The sequence below is a fragment of the Delphinus delphis genome, chromosome 14, assembly GCF_949987515.2.
Source record: "Delphinus delphis chromosome 14, mDelDel1.2, whole genome shotgun sequence".
NCBI lineage: Eukaryota > Metazoa > Chordata > Mammalia > Artiodactyla > Delphinidae > Delphinus > Delphinus delphis.
In genome coordinates, this window is record NC_082696.1 from 38744824 (window position 1) to 38767376 (window position 22553).

Consider the following 22553-nt stretch of genomic DNA (forward strand, 5'->3'; position numbering starts at 1 on the left):
AACTCACAGACTCAGGGAACAAATTTATGGTTACCACGGGGAAGGGTGGGAGGCAGGGGATAGACTGGGATTTGGGGATTGACATGTACAGACTACTATATTTAAAATAGATAACCAACAAGGACCTACTGTATAGCACAGAGAACTATACTCAATATTATGTAACAACCTAAATGGGAAAAGAAATTGAAGAAGAATAGACACACATATAACTGAATCACTTTGCTGTACACCTGAAACTAACCCATGGTTAATCAACTATGCTCCAATATGAAAAAAAATTAAAAAAAAATAAAGTCACTAGTGTATTTCCATATAAAAAATAAACAATTTGAAATTTCCTTCTAAAATAATCAAAATAATATGGTAGTGACATAAAGACAGACCAATCAATGGAACAGAATAGAAAATCCAGGAATGAACCCTCATACATACAGTCCAAGAATTTTTGACAAGGATGCCAAGACAATTCAATGGAGGGACTTCCCTGGTGGTGCAGTGGTTAAGAATCCACCTGCCAATGCAGGGGACATGGGTTCGAGCCCTGGTCCAGAAGATCTCACATGCCGTGGAGCAACTAAGCCCACGCGCCACAACTACTGAGCCTGCACTCTAGAGCCCACGAGCCACAACTACTGAGCCCGCGTACCACAACTACTGAAGCCTGCACGCCTAGAGCCCGTGCTCTGCAACGAGAAGCCTGTGCACTGCAACAAAGAGTAGCCCCTGCTCGCCGCAACTAGAGAAAGTCCACGCGCAGCAACGAAGACCCAACTCAGCCAAAAAAAAGACAATTCAACGGAAAAAGAACAGCCTTTTCAACAAACCATGCTGGTAAAACTGGATACTCACATGCAAAAGAATGAAGTTGACTCCTTACCTTATACCATATACAAAAATCAACTCAAAACAGATCAAAAGCTTAAACAGGACAGCTAAAACTATAAAAATCTTAGAAGAAAACACAAGGGGGAGAAGCTTCATGACAATGGATTTGGCAAAAATTTCTTGGATAACCAAAAGCACAGGCAACAAAAGCAAAAACAGACAAATGAGGCTACCTCAAACTTTAAAACTTTTGCGTAAAGAACACTATCAAGAGAGTGAAAGGGTAACCCACAAAATCGGAGAAAATATTTGCAAATCATACATCTGATAAGGGGTTAATACCCATAACATACATTAAAAAAACTTCAACTCAACAACAATGAAAAACAAGCCACCTGATCAGCAAAGGGTAAAGGACTTGAATAGATACTTCTTCCCAAAAAAGATACACAAATGGCCAATAAACACATAAGACGCCTAGCATCACTAATCATTAGGGAAATAAAAAGCAAAACCACAATGAGATATCACTTCACTCATTAAGATGGCTATTAAAAAACAAAAATACAAAAACCCAAAAAATAAGTATTGGTCAGGATGTGGAGAAACTGGAACCCTTTGGCACTGCCGGTGGGAATATAAAATAGTGCAGCTGCTATGGAAAACAGTACAGTGGTTCCTCAAAAAATTAAACATATAATGACTATATGATCCTAAAATTCTACATATATATCCAAAAGAATTAAAAGCAGGGGCTCAAAAAGATATTTGTACACCGATGTTCATAGTAGCATTATTCACAATAGCCAGAAGATGGAAGCAACCCAAACGTCCACTGACAGATGAATGGATTAACAAAATGTGGTACATACATACAATGGACTATTATTCACCTTTAAAAAGGAAGAATACATGCTACAATGTGGATGAAACTTAAAGACATTATGCTAAGTTAGACTAGTCACAAGAGGACAAATACTGTATGATTCCACTTATATGAGGTATCTAGAATACTCAACTTCATAAAGACAGAAAGCAGAATGGTTACCAGGGGCTAAGGAGGAGGGGACTGGAAATTACTGTCTAATGAGTATGAAGTTTCAGTTTGGGAATATGAAAAACATTCTGGAGACGGATGGTAGTGACAGTTGCATGACAAGTGAATGTACTTAAGGTCACTGAACTGTACACGTAAAAATGGTTAAAATGGTTAATCTTAAGATATATGTATTTTACAACAAAAACCTAAAACTAAAATGGAATAAAAAACTCCAACAATAGAAAAATATCAAGTATCTAAAAATAAATTTTAAGAATACACAAGACCTTTAAGAAAATATTAAACTACAGAGAGACAGTGTTGTAAAGATGTCAAGTCTAATTAAGTTAACCAGTACGTTGACTTCTCTCTCAATTAAAAAAAAGGTTTTGGAGACAAGGTGAATAGATGCTAACACAACCAAATATTAGGTACTAAAGTTCATTTCATAAAAATTATGTAACAAATAGGTAAGAAAATACTGAAAACAATGGAGAGAGAGGTGTTAACCATACCTTACACAGACAACAGAATTTGGTACTAAAGAAGGGATACTCAAATAGCCGAATGGACAGACTAGAGAGAACAGAAGCAGAAGCAAATCTATTTGAGAATTTAATAGGTAATAAGTAAGGGCAGCATTCAAATCAGGAGGAAAAATCAGGAGGGAAAAGGATTAGTTAATAAACTTTCCATTTGGAAGGAAAAAACAAAGGCTCAATGCTAACTCAATGTTACCTCACTCTTTATAACCAAGCTTTTGAAAGCATCACATAAAAAACCCCAGAAGTCATACAGGTAAAAATTAATAAATGTATTCACGGAGACTACTAGCTGCCTACTCTATCTTGATTTCTCTACTTTCTTTTTTATTTTTTAAAACTAAAATTGGGGGCTTCCCTGGTTGCGCAGTGGTTGAGAGTCTGCCTGCCGATGCAGGGGACACGGGTTTGTGCCCCGATCCGGGAAGATCCCACATGCCGCAGAGCAGCTGGGCCCGTGAGCCATGGCCGCTGAGCCTGCGTGTCCAGAGCCTGTGCTCCACAACGGGAGAGGCCACAACAGTGAGAGGCCCGCGTACCGCAAAAAAAAAACAAAAAACAAAAAAAACAACTAAAACTGTATATATTTAAGATGTACATGATGATTTAACATATATTCACACATGCACAGTGAAATGACTACAAGCTAATTCACCAAACTAAAAAGCTTCTGCACAGCCAAGAATAATCAACAGAATGAAAAGACAACTTAATGGAATAAAAATATTTGCAAATACATATCTAATAAAGGATTAATATCTAAAATATATAAGGAACTCTCACAACTCAACAGCAAAAAGACGCAACCCAATTAAAAAATGGGCAAAGGAGGGGTTCCCTGGTGGCGCAGTGGTTGAGAGTCCGCCTGCCGATGCAGGGGACACGGGTTCGTGCCCCGGTCCGGGAAGATCCCGCATGCTGCGGAGCGGCTAGTCCCGTGAGCCATGGCCACTGAGCCTGCGCGTCCGGAGCCTGTGCTCTGCAATAGGAGAGGCCACAACAGTGACAGGCCCGCGTACCACAAAAAAAAAAAAAAGGGCAAAGGATTCGATTAGACATTTTCCCAAAGAATACATACAAATGGGCAACAAGTATGTGAAAAGGTGCTCAACATCACTGATCATCAGGGAAATGCAAATCAAAACCACAATGAGACATCACCTCATACTTTTTAGGATGGCTATTCCTAAAAAAACAAAAAAACAAACCAACAAGCGTTGGTGAGGGATGTAGAGAAAAGGGAACCTTTGTATACTGTCAGTGGGAATGTAAATTGGTAATGTCATTATGGAAAATGGTATGAAGGTTCCTCAAAAAGTTAAAAATAGAACTACCATATGATCCAGCAGCCCTCTTTTGGGTATATACCCAAAGGAAATGAAATCAGTATCTCTAAGAGATATCTGGGCTCCCATGTTCACTGCAGCATTATTCACAATAACCAAGACACAGAAACAACCTAAATGTCCAACAAAGAAAGAAGAAATTGTGAGATATATACATACTTTATACATATATTGATATATTTTATACATACATACACAATGAAACATTATTCAGCCTTAAAAAAGAAAGAGATTCTGCCACTTGCAACAACATGGATGATCCTCTAATTTCTTACTAACAACACAATTTTGTCTGATGCTACAAATACATTTCTCAGTCCCTCTTAGAAACAGAGGTGGCCAAATAACACATCTGGCAAACAAGATATAAGCAAAATGGATTGAGCGGAGCTTCCACAAAAGCTTCTAAAAGGGAAAAGACTCAAAGTGTCAAACTCCTACATCTCATATTCCTGCTCAGAACCTGGAGCCAACGGCTAGAGCTCCAGTAATGACTGAAGTAGAAGGAACTAAGTATGGCTGAAAGGTTGAGAAGGTGACTCAGTATCTTCAGATGTAAGAGTACATCTTCAGATGTAAGAGTACATCTCTATACAGTACATCTCTATTTTGTTTAAGCCATTGTTGTCTGGATTTCTATTACTTGTGTCTGAACTTAAACTTAACTGACAACAGACATTTAAAAAATTCAATAAAGTTGAAAGCTTACTAACATAAAAATATATCCAACATTTATGACAAACGATTAACTGCATTAATTAAAAATTTTCTATCAGTAAGATGAAACACTCAATGTGAAATTTAGAAGATCAGATCTCATTCATAATAAAATGTACAGTAAAATAATGAATTTCACTTATTAGATTGGCAAATTTTTTAAAGTTTAAAAATAACCACTGTTGGTTATTAGGTAGTAGCTATTAAAATTTAAAAATGCATACATCTTTTTCTATCTTAAAAGGACTTTCCCTCTACCTTACTTCCTCTCAATCTATCCACCCCATCTGTCTTTTCATTCACTGCAAAATTTGACAAATATTTTAAAGCCCTCTTCTCCAATTCAGGGCCATCTACTTACTCTCACTAAAATTTGGTTTCAGTTTTTGTGCCTCTACTGAAACTGTTTTTTCTAAAATGTCAAATGCCAAATTCAATGCCCTCTTTTCAGTCCTCATCTTCCTACACCTCTCTGTGGCATTTCATTTGGCACTACTGACACTCCCCTTCTTAAATGCTCTGCTCTTATGGCTTCGAAACTATACAATGGGTCTCCTATCTCTCATGTTTCTTTTCAATTGTTTTCCAGCTGTCAAGAGGTAGTGGGTTTTTTAAGTTTCTATCCTTGATTATGATACCTTTTATACTCTTTCCTTAGGCAGTCTCATCCACACCAATTTCTCTAATTACTGACTTTATTATGTATAATGATTATCACAACTATGCCTCTGCCCCTGACCATCTCAAATTTCCCACTTGAATTTTTCAATCATTAACATTTTTACACAATGTTCTTTGACTCACTCACTTGTCTATTTCAAACCCATCATCCTACTCCTCCAAAGTCAACTTTTTCCTGTATTCTCCATCCCGGCATGCCCTGTCCCCTCTAAGCTACCCAATTAATTCTGTCATCAATAACAAAAAGGCAAATTAAAAATTCTCAATTTTAACAGCTAGTAACTTAAAGGGGAAATATTTAAAACATTTCCTTTAAAAATAAGAGAAAGGGATCCCATGATTGCTGCTTCTATCTGACACCCTGAGGTATCTTAGCCACTGCAAAAAATGAAACTGAAGGTATAAGGTTCTCAAAATAAGAACAAAACTGTCATATCCAGACACCTATGGATGTACACTTTGAGAATCCAAATCAGTAAAATGATTAGCTCACTGGTTTATTATCAATATACAAACGTTACTTGTGTTTCTAATTACCAGCAACAGCAATTATTTTTCATTAAAGGATACCACTTAAAATATCTATAAAATCTAACAAAGCTGTACAAGATCTAATTGCAAAAAATATAAAATTTTATTAAATAACAAAATGAATTTAGAAAAATGATTTGTTCCCATGAATATATCATATCATAAAGATACCTATTTTCCCTAATCTGATTTACAGTTTCAGTACAATTCCAATAAAAAAAAAATCCTAATAGGTTTGCTTTGTTTTTTTCTTTAATGGAACTTGATTTTAAAACATATATGGAAGAGCAAAGACCAATAGTAGTCAAGGCACTCCTGAAGACTAGGTTGCCCTCCCAAAAGCTTTACAGAGCTACAGTAATTAAGACATGTGATACAAGAAAAAGGATAAATTATCCAGTGGAACAAAATAGAGAACCTAGACACAAAAACACAATCTACATATAATTTTGCTTATAAGACAGAGGTAGCAACACAAATCACTAGAGGAAGAAGAAACTGTTCAATAAAGGGGCTAAAACAACTAAATATGGAAAACAATGAAACAGAATCCCTTATACCACACACAAAAATCAATTCCAGTGAATTAAAGATTTAGATATAAAATTCAAACCTTTAAAATTTTCAGAAAAAAAAAAAAGAGATGGAAAAGTATTTCTCTCTCCTTGGGGTAGGAAAGCAAAAACATCCTGAAGAAACAAAGAACATGAACCACAAAAAAGGCTGATATATTAAATTATACTAAAATTAAGAACTTATACTCATCAAAAGAAAGTAAAAAAGATAAGCCACAACTAGGAGAAGACAGAGGCAACACGTACATCCAAAAAGATGCAGAATTACAAGGAATTCCTACAAATAATAAAAGATAAACCACCCAACAGAAAAATGGTCAAACATTTCATAGAATACGAAACACAAATGGCCAATAAATATGAAAAGGTGTTTGAACACATTAATTATCAGGGAAATATAAATTAAGACCTCATTGATATAATATTTTATATCCACTAGATTGGTAAAAACTCAGAAGAATGAGAATATCAAGTTTTGAAGAGACAAATTAATGGGAAATCTCATGCATGGCTAAAAGGAGTACAAGCTGATTTTTTTCGGAAAATAATTTGATCTTGAGGTTGAGCGTGCCATACCTTATTTTCCAGAAATTCTACTCCTCAATGTAGGTGTAACTACCTTACAGAAATTTTTGCTTATATACACCAGAAGAGGTATATAAGAAAAGTATAACAGCATTTGACATGGTTGATCATCTCTTTCTTGAACCATTTTCTTCCATTAACTTATATGACCTCACTCCCTTGTGTTTTCTCCTTTCTCACTGTTCCTTCTCAATCTCTCTTGCTGGCTTTTTCTTGTCTTCATACTCTCTAAATATTAGAATACCCTATCTTGCAGGTCCTTCTATCTTCATCTGTCTCCCTGGATGATCTCATCCAGTCCCATGGCTTTACCACTCACAAGCTCCAAACTCCACCTTGTATGCCAGTCTTACGTTATCTAAATAACCTATTCAACACTGCCACTTGAAGGTCTTGGAGTACAGAAGTCATTCATGCTGTTCTCCTTTCCAGCACTGCACTTCCCCAGCTCCTTTGAAATAAGGTGTCGTCATATGACCAAGTGTGGTCAGTGAAATGCAAGCAAAACAAAACACGTCTGAAGTAATACTAGCGATCCATTTGTAATCTCAAAGTTAACATGGCCAAACAGAATCCCCACCTGCACTTCTCCGAATCTTCCCGCATCTCAGCAAATGGTACCATCATCCATCCGTTGCTCAGGCCAAATACATGAGTCATTCTAATTCGTTTCTATCTCTCCTCCAACTCCAGAAAATTTATCATTAAGATCCGTGACCTTGCCTTCAAAGTAGATATTACATCTGCTGCTCACCACCTCCACTGTTATTACCCTAGTCTTAACCACGCTATTTTCAATACCGTAGTGGAAAACTGTGATAGTCTTCTAACTACTTCCCTCATTTCCAATCTCCTTACCATGCCCTAAGGCCCTACACCATTTGCTTCTGCCTACCTCTCTGACCTCACTCTCATGTTATCTAAAGATAATCCAACTACATGGGCCTTCTGCAATCATATGAACATGCTATGCTCAAGGCCTTTACATTTTCCATTCCTCTTTGCCAGATCCATCTTTTCTAATCATTCAGATCTCTGCTCACATATCACCTCCCTAAAGAGGCTTCATCGTCACTCTACCTAAAATACAACAGATTCCACTCATTTTACATGCTAGTTATGAATTTACTGCGCCAAATTCATTCTTCAATGTCTGCTCTGCAAACATGGAGCTGAGTCTTAAATATCTTTCTTTTCGAGCATGGTGTTAAGCTTTGTCATAGAAGATACTAGAGAGATATTACAAGAGGAAGGGATTACCCTTCCTGGTTCCAGTGTGTCCTTGGCAGGTTCCTGCTGTGCAGGCAGGTTCTCCAGCACCTAGCTCTTGCAGTGCACAGAAGGCAGCAGCACCCTAAGGCCAGCAGCTTCCCCCAACACTCCCCTCTCCCTTGGGAGGCTTCAAATCAGAGTATCTCTGGCCAGACATCTCTCCATGAATAGCTTTCTAGGGTACCCTAAAGCATAGGCTAATAAACATGTTCTTAAAGGGCTAGATAATAAATATTTTAGGCTTGCAGGTCATAACTCTGCCCCTGTAGCAAGAAAGCAACTACAGATAATACGTAAGTAGACTGAGCATGGCTATATTCCAAATAAACTTTACTTTTAAAACACATGGTTGGCCCACAGGCCATAATCTGCCAACCCCTGCCCTAGAAAGCATATTTCCCGGCAAGTTCTGAAGGATGGATTTCTAGTAAGTCCCACTAGTGTGGCATCACCGAAGTCTTTGCCATTCAGTGAAATATAGTCATTCTCTCTCCAACAAGATCTTAGACTTCGGGGAAGGGCTCTTATTTGGGCACTTGCTCTTAGGCCTACCAGTGATGGCTGCTTCTTATAACTGCTATTCCTACCTTCTTTAGAGTTTTCTTTACCCCAATTCTCCTAATATAGTTATCCTATTAAACTTTCTCTGTTCAAAATACTGTGTGATTTCTGTCTCCTAATTGCACTCTCTCTTTACCCTGCTTTATTTTGTTATCACTAACTAAAATTATATTATTTGTGTTTGCTTACTTTTTAATTATCAGTATCCTTCACTAAAATGTAAGATCTATGAAGGCAGCTATTTTGTTAACTACTGAATGGATTCCTACTACCTAGCACACTGTCTGGTTGTAACAGAGTCACAACTATTGTGAGTGACAATAAATGAGTCTTTGATCACAGTGGACCAAATTATATTTTTAGAATTTCAACTCTTGGATTATATATATCAAATGAGGAGATGAATGCATCTTGTTTATATTGCTCTCTCTCTCAAACACACACAACCCTAACTCACTAATATTGTTCTGCGTCTCTACTTATGGTATTCCTTCACTCGCTACTTCAAAATTAATAAGTAACTTCTTTGAGTGCAAAATTTCTACCTTACTGCTGTTTAAACCTGTGAAGCTTAAGCACTGCAACACAGAACTCTCCCTATGCATTTTATAAGGGACAAAAAGCCACTATTACTCAGTAGGGTGAGAAGGATGGTAGCTTCTCTTTAGGCCTAACCCATAAATGTTAGCAAGCTTCCAAATAGTAATTGTTTCTGCTCAAACTGGTACTCTTGGTTATAAACGTCCAAAATACTCTTAATAATAATCTAATACTTCAGCCCCATTACTTTAAAAGTTTCCAAAATAGAAGTCTCTTTTTTAAACAACCGGCCTATAATTTCTTAATGTTTACCAACCATTCCTTGTGAGTCTCTAGCTCTTTCTCTTATGTATACAAATAAAAAATACTAGTCTGTGAATCAGTCAACTTTTCTGTAGGTCCATCTAAAGTGGATTTAACCCCTATTCTGCCACATTTTTGGCCTTTCTTGTTTTCACTTGAGAGTACTGCTGGGAAATTCAAAACAATACCATAACACTGGGAAGTCTAAAGATCTACTGTTCAAATTCATCCAAAACAGCTAGAAAACACTGGACAAATTCTGGTTTTGCTCCCTTTCCCTCCTATTTCCTGATCTGTCTCTGCTGACTTGAGATGGATAGGGAAGTACAGACTGCCATAGGGCACAAAAAGGTAGAACAGATGGGTATGAAGTCTTTGGTGGAAATCACTTCTTGGTATTCTCAAGCAACCTGAAGAACTGAGACAAAGGAAGTAACACTGGTAAAACAGTGACTTTCCAGTTCTTTCTTTTTTTAATATTGCTTCACTTCAACATACACTGAGTATCATATATCAGTAACAGTAAAGGCTGTTCCTTACGATCAATGGCAAGAACTTCCATTCAACTTCCACAACTTCTTGTCCCTGAAGATCAAGTTTCCCCAGTTGCTACCAAGCTAAACCTGTGCCCTCTGTTGAGGACTCTGTTACATTTAAAACAGCTTTAGGTTGTTCAACAGTACTATCCCTGTCCTCGATTCTGGTAACAGACTGCCTACCAGAGCCAAAATAGCTATAGGAAATGTAAAAACAGACAAAAAAGAAATATCAGTGGGGAATTTGGGGGATGTACTGTATGTTTTAAAGACACTCAGAAACTAAAGACATTTCTATTACTTGAGTTTATAACAGTATTATTTTGATTGTTCAGAATATTATATTTCTACAATTAATGACATCAATGGGGGTATTAGTTCATTTCTGTCATACTACAAATTTCAAGGAAAACTAAAGTTATATAAGTCTTCAGGAATATTAAGCCAAGCTTTTCAAACTGCAGTTGGTAAGTTTTCTCACCTTGCCTTACACTCTAGCTAGAGTAAATTATTTTCCACAAGTGAAAACAATTGCATAAAAGATTGCCTCCTTTCCAAAACATCTTCTACTTCTAAAAGGTCTTAATATGATTTTCACTCAGAGAGTATAAATGCTAAATTACCTCAACAGAAGTCCGGCAAAACAAATTTGAAGGAAACCAGAAACAACCATAAATAGCAACTTCTAAAAGAAGAGAGTAAATTATTTTGGTTTTTCCATCTAACATCATTGTTCAATTAAAGTTTTACCTTTCATTGTTAACACTGTTTTCGGAAAAATCTGTGGGAATGTAAGACAACTTCCTTAGGCAACTAAGCATAGCCTAAGACATTAATCCAGAATTGTCCACTGACTTGTGGAGGAGTAACATTTTGGTATAAAAACTAAATATTGTGACGACCTGTATTAAGTGTAGGGCCGTTGATGGAAGAATGATCTGGGAGCTCAGAAATCTACGCTAGAGCCCCACCTCCGATAATGCTAGCTTTGTAATTATAGACAAATAATCTAACCTAAGCTTCAAATCTACATAATGAGACTAAACCAGATGATCTTTGAGATTGTTTTCAGGCATCATTCTACTTTTATCATTCCTACCATTTCCATTACATAGTCCAAGGATTTCACTGCTTAATCAAACATTTATTAAGAACCTACTGTATCCCTTGGCACAGATACTGTCCCCGTCCTCACTGAATTTATATATATATATATTTTTTTTTTTTTTCCTTCAGTACGCGGGCCTCTCACTGTTGTGGCCTCTCCCGTTGCGGAGCACAGGGTCCGGACGCGCAGGCTCAGGGCCATGGCTCACGGGCCCAGCTGCTCCGTGGCATGTGGGATCTTCCCAGACCAGGGCACGAACCCGTGTGCCCTACATCAGCAGGCGGACTCTCAACCACTGCACCACCAGGGAAGCCCTGAATTTATATTTTAATTCTCCCACTATGTATTAAAAAATGAGAAGCCAAAACATAAGCTTAGACTTAATAATGGAAAAAAAATAAGAATGATTTTTAAGTGGTTTATTTAGCTTAAAATTCATAAAATGATGCATTTATGGATTAGTATGAAACTCTACACATTTGATACTGCCCATAAAATTAAAGTAGTATTAAAATACGTTGGCTAATGAGAATTTATTAGACCTGCTGACAGAATACCCCTTAACTAAAACCAATTTCCAATATATTTAGGTACCATTTCTAGGCAATAAAAACAAGAAGGCCCACCCAAGACAAATAGGTGTGATAAAGTCAGCTTGGGAGTGGGGAGACTCTCAGTCCAATCTCTTACACATGCACAAGGCTGAGTAACTGCAGTCTGTGCTGATCCATCCTTGTCAACTTTTAATCCTTATGACTGATGAAAAGCATGAGACATCTGTTTATTTTTAAGTGTATACTGGTGGCTGGCTTCCTTATTTTCACCCCACCCCTTCTTTGTACAACTGTACAGAATTCATCAAATGCCTAATGCACAACATCCACTCGATGCTACTGACCTTCAAGAAAATTAAGTCCTAGAGGGAGATAAAGAAAATAAACAAATGACAGCAATATAAGGCAGACTGTGGTGTTACAGTAGTCAAAACTTCACGTACTCAATATAGTGCTCCCTGTTAAGATAAAATAGTAAAACTGAGGGTTCCTAGCATAGGAAACAGAACAGAAAAGAAAGTGAGAAAGAGGGGAGATAACATTTACTCAGCACTTAACAGGTGCCAGGCACTGTGCAGGTAGTTTTCACTTACTCTTTTCCAGGCCTCTAAACAAGATAATATCCAAAACAGATGACCATCTACAATAAGAGAACTCCACTCCCCTTCACAAAACGATTCCAATAGCCTAAGTGTATTGTAACGCAAATGCTCTGTTTATGTAATAATCATTCTAATTAGAATCAGTATTTGGAACTAGAGGGGGGTCTTGGATCACCTAAGTAACCCATTCATCTTATGGACGACGACACTTGGGTCAGACGAGATAAGGAGCCTGTTTAGTGGCAGAAGTGGGATCAAACCAATAATCAAGACATCTATACACCACACTGCCGGCAACTGTTTAGTGAAATTCAGTGATTCGTTTTTGCTCTCCACTATGTTACTGAACACCTGTCTATTGGCACTTTTATTAAAATAATCATAAAAATCCGTTTATAAAAATGGCTCAGAATCGCGAAAGAATAACGTACCATTTTCTATATAATATTTTCAAGCCTCCTGATAAGCAGTAACCTGCGTTTGAACATGTGCCTCCTTCCCTGACTGCCGTCATAAAGATCTCAGATGCGAGGCGAACTGTGTGTCTGTTTTAGGGGCGAGAATCAGGTCGTGAAGGTAAAGACTGCCTCACATAAACCCCGCGTTGAAGATCCCGGCCAGAGCTGCCCGTGCCCCCAGCGAGCCGCAGCCCGCGAGCCCGGCGGGAGGACGGAGGATGAGTGTGCAGTAACGTGGCTCCCGCTCCCTCGGCTCGTCGGCCGCCCTCGTTCCGCCGGGCTGGTTCCGAACGCCGCCCGGATCGGACCGTTACGGGGTCTCCTGGGCCGCGGCGCCCCGCGCGGGCCGCCCCTCCCCCACCGCGGCCTGAGCCAGCAGCACCGGCCGGGACCCCCGCGGCTCCCCGCGCGAACAATACCGGGGTCCCCCGCGAGGCTGCACGCCGAGCCCCATGCCACCCCGCCACCCCCGCGCCGCGGGCCTCACAGAGGGCGTTGAGCCGCAGGCCGCGAGAGACAACCCCGCGGGAGAGAGCGAGAGAGAAGGACGTTAGTTAGGGGGTTCGGAGGCCGCCGTGCCCTCACCCTTACCTGACTCCAGGTGATGAACTCGTTCGTGTGGGTTTCCTCCACAAGCGTCCACAGCTTGCTGAGGAAAGCCGGCACGTTCGAACTCTGCTTCATTGTTAACGAGGCGCAGGAATTCCTAATTCTACACCCAAACGCGGCGGTAGCGGCGGAGGTGGAGGCGTCGGCAGCGGAGGCGGGGGCGGCGGCGGCGGCGGCGGCGGCGGCGGCAGCAGCTGCTCCCCGAAAACGCCCACAACGCAGGCGCAGCAGCTCCCGGGCCCCGCCCACCTCGCCCCGCCCCGCCCCGCCAGGCGCGCAGTGAGGCGGGGTAACCGGGCGGCCGCACGTGACTGACCAGTCTCCCCGCTCGGCCTGTGCTCACTGGTCTCGCGCCGGTCCCGTTCCCGACCAATCCCAGGAGCCGACCGCACAACAGAGGAAAGCAATTGGATGCTGCAGATGGGGAGGGGTGGGAGCAAAGGGGGACGCTGCTTTCTCATTCGCCCTGTCTATAGGAGCTCTCGCTGTAGCGGATCTTCTGCTTGGGGGACTGTGTTTGGTTGTTTCACGTGGAAGCAGCTTTGGATGTTTGGGCTATGGCTGGAAGGCTACAGAAAGTCCTCAGGGGCCTTTGAGTCATAAGTTTGGTAGGCAAAGTGTGGGTTGCGCCAGTCAGGCAGGAGGAAGGAGTGTAATACTTCACACGGGGGGGAAAAAACAGCTTTCAAGAATGATTTGCTAGGCCCCAAATTGAAACTGTGTTAATAATAATGAACCTTGTCCTTAAATTTTCATTAGGAAAAAAATCGTTCCTATAAAACACATTTATCAAATAGAGGAATTTAAATAAGTCACTCTTTACTAAGCACGTACTACAGTGAACCAAGAACTGTAATAGGCAGCTTACATGCTGTTTAACAGACATGGAATGTGCACTATGTGTGCAGCATAAAAAGAAATAGCATCATTTATCCTGTTTTAATCAATTAAAATAATTGTTCCTGTAGGTACTTTACAGGTATGTTCTTAAGATAATTATCGCTGTATGTCCTTTACAGATTTGGTATAGTGGAAAAAATATTGGACAAGGAGTCAGCATATGAGTTTAGACCCAGCTTCAAGGACACATTAGTGGATATTTAATTACACTGGTAGTGTGTGTAATTAGAGCTATCCCTTAATCTGTCTGTGCCGGTCTTTCCCATCTCCTCATTGGGAATAAAACTGTCTCTCTTTTCATCCCTTAAGATAACATTAATAACATAGGAGGTTTGAAAATATAAAGAATTGTACAAAATTTAAAATTTTTTATGAGTCAGAATGTAAACATAAGAATGTACAAACAAGTCAGAAATAATAATTAACATTTTATAAGAAATTCAACATAGGATTGGTTTACCTCCTGGGTACATGTAATTTAATACAATAAAAAATAAAATACATACAATTTCCAACAAGCATATATTTATTGAAATTTGTGTTTGACTTTGTGTCTAGCAATGATCTGTTTGCTGAAACAAAATCAGATGTGTGGTGGGAGACATCCAATAAATGAACTAATATTTGATGAGCACTTAAATATGCCCAGGGTTTTACACATATTATATCATTTAATCCTCACAACAACCCAGTGCAGTAGGTCTTATTATCCCGTTTTTCCAATGAAGATTCTGAGACTCAAGAGCAAGTTTACCTATATCACTGCTAGTAAACAAGAGAGGGTATTTACGCTCAGGCTTTATTGAGTTCGAAAGCCTATGTTCTTTCCGTTGTATGATGATGACACCATCTCAATACTTAAGATGTTTATACTCTGACTTAAGACACAAGACGAACACAATGATGAGCAATCATTAATATTTTAAAAATAGCTAAGTTTGTCATATAACTAGTACTGAAACATTTACAAAGACAGAGTTGAGTGAGTTAAGGTCGTAAGGGAAGAATTCTCAGAGGATGGGGACCTTAAGTTGGGTCTTGAAGTACAAACGCGTTTGGCTAGCTAAAAAGAAAACAGCACTGAGCAAAGATGGGGAAGCCAATGAGCACCGTCTGCCTGTGGAGATTGACAGCACAGGAGGTAGTGTCTGAGGAGAAAATGTGGCCCACTTTCATGGCATTGTATTGTTTCCATCTAAAAACAAAACAAAATGGTGTGGTTAGATACAAGCAAAAACTCCTCTTGGGCATTCAACCTGTATAGTTGTAGGCCTATGCTTAGTAGGGCCCCTTACTTGGTTTAATGCTCTGCTGTCACCATCTTGAAATTCTTAGTTTTTGAACAAAGGACCCTGTATCTTCAAGTTGCTTTGGGCCTCTCAAATTACATAGCTGGTCTGCTTCCAATATATTACACTTATAGACCAGTGGTTCTCAAACTTAAGCATGTATCCAAATCACTTGGAGGCGGAAGACTGTCAATATAACAGATGATCAGTTACCACTTATAATACTCACAAGGCCAGCTATGGGGTTATTAACCAGATAATGTGATGATGGCACCAGGAAATAGATGATGTGTCTAAAATCAAATGTCTGGGGTTGGAATGGAAACCATGTCTTTCATAGTCTGAAACATATGCTTTCTTCCTTTATACCAATGTGCCTCAAGCTTTAACCTACATCAGAATCACCTGGAGGGCTTCTGAAAAAACAGACTGCTTCTTCTCCCCCACTCCCCAGCTCCACTTAGTAGATCTGGGGTTCAGATCTGGGGTTCTGCGTTCCCAGGTAACGCAGAAACTGTTGGCCCTCGGACCACACTTTGAGAATCATTGTTATATAGGAAAAATTAGTAAACTGACTTTCCCTTGCTAACATTTACAGACTTATTGCTACTCACCCTTCACCTCAACAAAATCCAGACTTTCCAGGAATAATTTAAACTACTGTGTTTTCTTTTTCTATGAACATAATCTTTAATATTGATTGTAATTAATAAACTCTTTGAAAACTTTAAGTACTGATTAGAGACATTTGGGGGAAAAGAAAATCACTATTGGCTCATTTGCACCTAAATATAAAACTGAGAAGGGAAGAAAACCAAATCAAACTAATTCACAATTATTTGCCACCTACAATATCCCACAAATATCAGAAGAAACATATTTGAGCCAGTGTCAACAATTTTGAAATGTTTACAATATTAGAGGATAAAAATGTCACTTTCTTAAAGTTAATTGCCTCCTGTTGGCTACAAATTAGAAAAGTTGGACTATTTCCATGGCTCACTTGCAGCTTGGAATGTAAGATTTAGAAGATATAGAATAACATTAGAAAATATGAGTGACCCAGACCTTTGCCTAGGAAATAGAAAAGCATACTGTGCTGTGCTTTGAAACTTCAAAGTGTCTGATTCAAATTGTATAAATTCTATCTAATCTATTATGCAAAACTACTTGGAGTCGGCACTACAACCAGAACTAGCTTGTAATTATTATTTTCAAGGATAGCAAGAATGAAGCCAAAGGCTAACTGCATAGAGGCTTCCAGCTATTTATATTCCTATCTGGACCAAGTGTTGATTTTCGTCAATTTTGGAATGGCCTATGGGGCCTTAAGCCAATCACTTGACACCTCTAAATCTTAGATTCTTCCATGTAAAATGTGAGTAAAAATACCTGTAATACTCACTTCACAGAGTGAGTTTTGAGAATTTGATAAACTGCTTCTTCCTCCAGTCCACGCTCACAATCCTTACAGAGATCTTTCCAAGACACAAATCTGAAAAGGTCACTTCCTGACTTAAAACTGTTCAGCGGCTTCCCATTATTTTCAGAATAAATTCAAACCCCTTAAAGATGGCATAAAATGACCTTCTGTGATCTGATGCCACCTACAATTTGTCATTGTCTACCACTCTCCACAAACACCTAACCCTTAGCCACACCCAAATCTTGTACTTACCTTGCAGATCATGTGCTTCCATACCTCTACATATGTCCACGAGCTGTTGCCTCTGTGTGGAGAGCCCTTCTTCTTCCCCATTATCCCAAAAGAAAGTTCCTCCTTAACCTTCAAGGTCAAGTACAATTCCATACTGAAGTCACCTCTTTCAGTCAAACTCTCCCTGGAGGCCTTTATAATAGCACTTATTAATAACTAAATAAATAACTACTTGTCATTTATTACAAGTGTTTTTTTCATACTAGGCTATGAAACACTTTCAGCATAAAGACTAAGTCATATTTACATTTATTCTCATCTAAAATGGCTCTCACAGTGCTGGCACACATAAGACTCTCAATAAATATTTATTGAATTAAGCAATGAATATGTGAACAGATGAGTGCTAACCAACCATTTAATCTTCCATGACCCCCAAATTTGGATGACTCGTTCCTCCCCTGTGCCCCCATAGCATGTGGAACTTGACCCTCATGGTATTTGCCACGTTGCATTGCTCATTTACTTCTCAGCAACCCTCACTAGCCTAGCAGATTGTGCTTGCGTTGTTCACTCTTGTATCCTTAGCAGTTAGCACAGTGCTATAATATAGCAACAGCTCAATAAATATTTGTTAATGAATAATTTTAGTTTCTGATACATTTTGCATAAAATGTACTCTACTTAATAATAAAGAAACACCTTACAACTTATTAGGGCTCAGTCCATACAAACTTTTTAGTTTATAGGAGAAGAAAATGAAGAGAAGGGGAGCTTAAGGATAGCTCAGCTGAAAGGTATGTGATTGAGGAGCTATTTGTGGAATAAGTATCAGAATCCTGGAAATGCCAGACGTTGATGGAATGTCATAGAGTCCCAGGCTTGAGGTCATTTGTCTTTGAAACAAACAAACCTTTGGCGATAGCAGCAAAATGTTTAAAGACCCTATGGCTTTTGAGTAAGTAGAGGGCTAGGAGACTGTGAAAGTTAATTTCTTAAAATTTTCAGGAAGTTCAAAGAAGAATCTTCTTTCTTTCTAAGGCTACAACTTGGATGTAAAAGGGACTGGCCGGAGGAGATTTTTAAGTAGGAAATGTGTTAGTATCACTGTACCAGCCTTGGGCTGGCACTGCTGTACATGAAACTTCCATTGTATGCCACATGTGCTAAAATCCAGCCAATCACCCAACGACAGTGACAAACTGGTCCAGATTTGTGCAGGACTTTCCCATTTTAGTACTGCAAATCCTATGTCCCGGGTACTACCTCAGCCCCAGGCAAACCAGGATGGTTCGTCACCGTAACTCCAGCCTCTTCAAGCTACTGATGTTGGACAGGAAGCATTGATTTATCAAGCTAAGCCAGGTGACTCGTATAGCAGCTAGCACAAATGAGAGATCTACAACTTTAATGCAGTTCTTAGCCTTTCTGGAAGCAATGTGGAGGTACTCTTTCACAGGCACCCCAACAGATAGCTGATAAAGAGAAGGAATCTATGTACCCCACAAACCAATATCCTAGGGGAGGCCCAGATCTAAGCTGAAAGATATTGATAAGGAAGAGAACTCAAGGCCAGAAAACTTAAAAGAACTGGAAGCGTTAGAAAAATGTAGTAGATTGGCGACATGGCCTGTGATGTGAGCCTTCCACTAGAATAGCATCGTGCTAGGGGTCCGGTTTCCATTCCCTTGGGACTGGTTTTGCTCCACGTGGAGGTGGTAGCCAAGATAGGTGTTTGGACTTCATCTTTCTAGATAGTGGGGTTTAAATGATCATTTTATTCAAATCATTTGATGGTGGAGATCTGAGCCCCCTCAATAATTAAATGTGTTGGGTTATATGGCTTGTGTACAGAAATTTACCCATACCTTGAACACAAGATTGAACTGGAGAAACTGGCTTCAGTGAGGAGGTACCACTGTCAGAGATGTGGGCCATGATCTAAGAGGTGTGTAGGGAGAGGTGGCAACCACTTCTAACCTGTTTACAGTTTAGCCAATTACTATGAGCAGCATCGAGGGACCAGCTGGAAAGGGAGATGTCCTTTCTAGTCTCTGGGCTCACAGTGTGGGTTCTGAACAGCAGATATCAAATTGAGGTCTGTTAGGATAGAGTTGAATGACTTCTGACCTTTCAGAGAAAAGTCTGGGCATTGTTTGAATGCGAGAACATATTAAAGAACTGCTAGTTAATGGCAGAACTCATGATTATAAAGCCCTTATATATGCTGATTGTTACATTTGCTATAATTTACTTTAAAATACTGCTATTTAAACAGTGGTATATAGTGTGATAGTTCAGTGTAATTTGCACCCTAAGGGCAGTTAGTTAACATTTGAATCACCCTAGTTAGGTATGCAGACTCCAGGGGTGTTAGTTAGCACTTGAAAGCTTAAGCAAAGCTCACTCTCTGAAGGCTTTATCTTAATTTCATTCATTCAAAAAAAAAATTAACCAACACCAAAAGTTTTGTTAATTAGGAAAATGGATGTGGAAGTGATTTTTCCTTGGCGAAATGAATGAACTTCAGGATACATGTATCGACTAGAAACATCAGCTAGAAACAGAAAGCCAATAGGCTTTCTCCACTCTCAACTGAACTGAGTAACAAGATATCTTGAGCCAGTAGCCTCTGCCGTTCTGTGGGTGCTCTAACCTTAGGACTGTCATAAATCCTGTATTCAGAGTGCTTTCCAGGCCCATTCAGGAGATTCGGGTATCCTGGGTCAAAAGTAAAAATAGAGGCCCGCATACACATTTTAGAACCTTTGAACATCACAAATCAAGTTAACAAACTAAAAACAAGGTAGAAATCTTCCTACCTTGACAAATATATTTTCATAATAATATTTGAAAGTTATATGTAAAACTACAGTTTTATAATGACAATAAGTTGGCAAAATATCCAAAAGACCAAATTTAATTAGTTTTGTCTGGTGTCCATTGAATAGGAAGTGCTTTAGATGACTAATAAAATAAAGACATATATAATTCATAAATCATCATATGTTTATTCTATAAACCTTCTTCTTGCCTTTATTTCAACAAAATCATTAGTTAGGTTGTCAAGATTTGATCTTGTCAAGATCAAGATTTTTGCATAATCTGTGTTCTAATGGTAATGATCAAATAATTAAAAATGTAGTTGCATTCAAAGCATGATTGCATTTAAAATCCAAATTTGAATATATTTTACAAAATGTATTTTAAAATAAATGTAAAAGTATTTAAAATTAAGGTTACATTAATATGTTTTAAAGTTATAAAATATTAAGAATTACATAATCAAATTTTAAAAGCTTCCACCTTTTGGCTATTGTGAATAATGTTGCTATGAACATTACTATAGATACATAGTTTTATGCATTTTGCTTTCCTCACTTGACAACACAGGATGGAAATTCTTTCAAGTCAACTGACGTAGCTGTAATTTACTTCTTTTAATGACTCCATGGTATCCGTGGTGTGTGTGCAGCACAATATATTCAGCCATTATGTTACTGGCGGGCAACCACTTTGTTTCAAGGCTTTTATTTATTTATTCTTTCACGCTAAAAGATGCTAAAAAAAATCCTTAAATATAAGTTATTAAATACTCGTGTTTTATTTCTCTGGATTAGTGAGTTCAGATATTCATGTATAATTTGCATGGTAAATCTATACATTCGATTATTGTACCAGCATAGGAAAAGAAACTCCTGCTGATTAAAAGGTCCCACATCTGAGCTGACAGATGCTATTGTATATGTACCCAACACTATGACGCTCCTAGCAACCAGAAATGTCAACACCACGCTACTATGGCAATAAGCAAATGTTTAAGCTTAACAGAAAATACTCTAATATGTGGTGTTCAGGGAAGTTTTGACTATTAGATAGACATTAAAGAAGGTACCTTTGTTCTTAGATACTTCCATAACATATTAATGCAAAGTCAGGAAACTGTAGATTTACTACATGTGACTTTGTGACACTGGTGGCTGAAGATACATTCCATGTTGCTACCGGCCCAGTTTAGTTCTGGTTTACTTTTCACTAGATTACATTTGTAATTGGTAATTATCTCCTCCAGTCCCACTCAGCTGTGCAAAAAGGGTAAAGAAAAAGAACTAGTGTTTATGGAGATATTTACTGAATTTGAGACCCAAAGAGGTGTGATCACATTTTCATAGATTCACAAACAGTATGATTCATATTTAGTGTCTTGATTCAGAACTTTTTCACTTTAAAGCTGATGTCTTTCCACCACTTTGTTTAGGATTTACCCTTCGGGGACTCTAAAGGAATCCAAACCAAACCTGGTATCCCAGGTCTCCTATCTGATGTGCGTGGAGTGAGGGTGTGGCTTTCCCTGTCCACAGTGGCAGCCTTCCCTTTCAACTCTCTTAACTCCTCTGGACCCTATAACTGGAATTCAGTCATAGTCTTCTGATTTGCATTCTAATTCCCATGTTAGGTCAGAGCCCTGCCTTGGCTACCCATCCACTTACCTGGGCTGCTCCCTTAGCCCTTAGCCAGGATTGGCCACAGACTGGCTAAGACCCTTAGAGGCCAAGTAACCATAAGTATAATAAGTATATATAACATAAGTACAATAAGTATAATAAGTATATAACAATAAGTTATAATAAGTATAAGAAAATGCAAAAATGTTCTGCTTTTTCCATGATGACTGCTTTGATGCTTTTTAAAAATATCAAAATCTGCAAAAACAAAACAAAACAAAAACCCCAAAATACAAACAAAAACATGTTTTGGTTCTCCTGCTTTACCTAGTGCTTAGTTAGGTAATTGGGTGCTACAGTTCAAGTCTTGCTTTAACTGGATAGATGATTTAGATCTTGATGCTAGGTGTTATGGGTTGGATTGTATCTTCCCCCACCGCCCCTGCCAAAAATTTCTATGTTGAAATTCTAACTACCAGGTCCTCAAAATGCGACTGTTTGGAGGCAGGGCCCTTACAGAAGTAATTAATAAGGTCAGATGGATGGGCCCTAATCCAATATGACTTGTGTCCTTATAAGAAGAGGGTTAGGACACAGACAACACGCAGACCAAGGGACGAGCATGTGAGGACATAATGAGAAGGTGACCATCTGCAACCCAAGGTGAGAGGACTCAGAAGAAACCAAACCTGCCAACACATTGATCTTGGACTTCTAGCCTCCAGAATAGTGAGAAAATAAACTTCTGTTGTTTAAGACATCTAGTTTGTGATATTTTGTCATGGCAGTTTTAGCAAACTATACCTCAGGTGAGCATTACAGCACCCCAACTACTCCTTGAGTTCGCTTTCTTGGGCATCAGTCCTGGCCCAGGT

At 38.9% G+C, this 22553-nt stretch overlaps 1 protein-coding gene across 3 annotated transcripts in view; it reads right to left on the reverse strand.

Annotated features, from left to right (window-relative positions):
- The window catches only part of HSF2 (heat shock transcription factor 2), a 122207-nt gene extending 108653 nt beyond the window's left edge, over positions 1-13554 (reverse strand). For all 3 annotated transcript variants that reach the window (XM_060030024.1, XM_060030023.1, XM_060030022.1), the window contains exon 1: positions 13370-13554. In XM_060030024.1, the coding sequence (XP_059886007.1) occupies positions 13370-13462 (93 nt within the window). In that variant the 5' untranslated portion in view covers positions 13463-13554. The remainder of the gene's footprint in view (positions 1-13369) is intronic.
- Positions 13555-22553: the final 8999 nt, after the last annotated feature.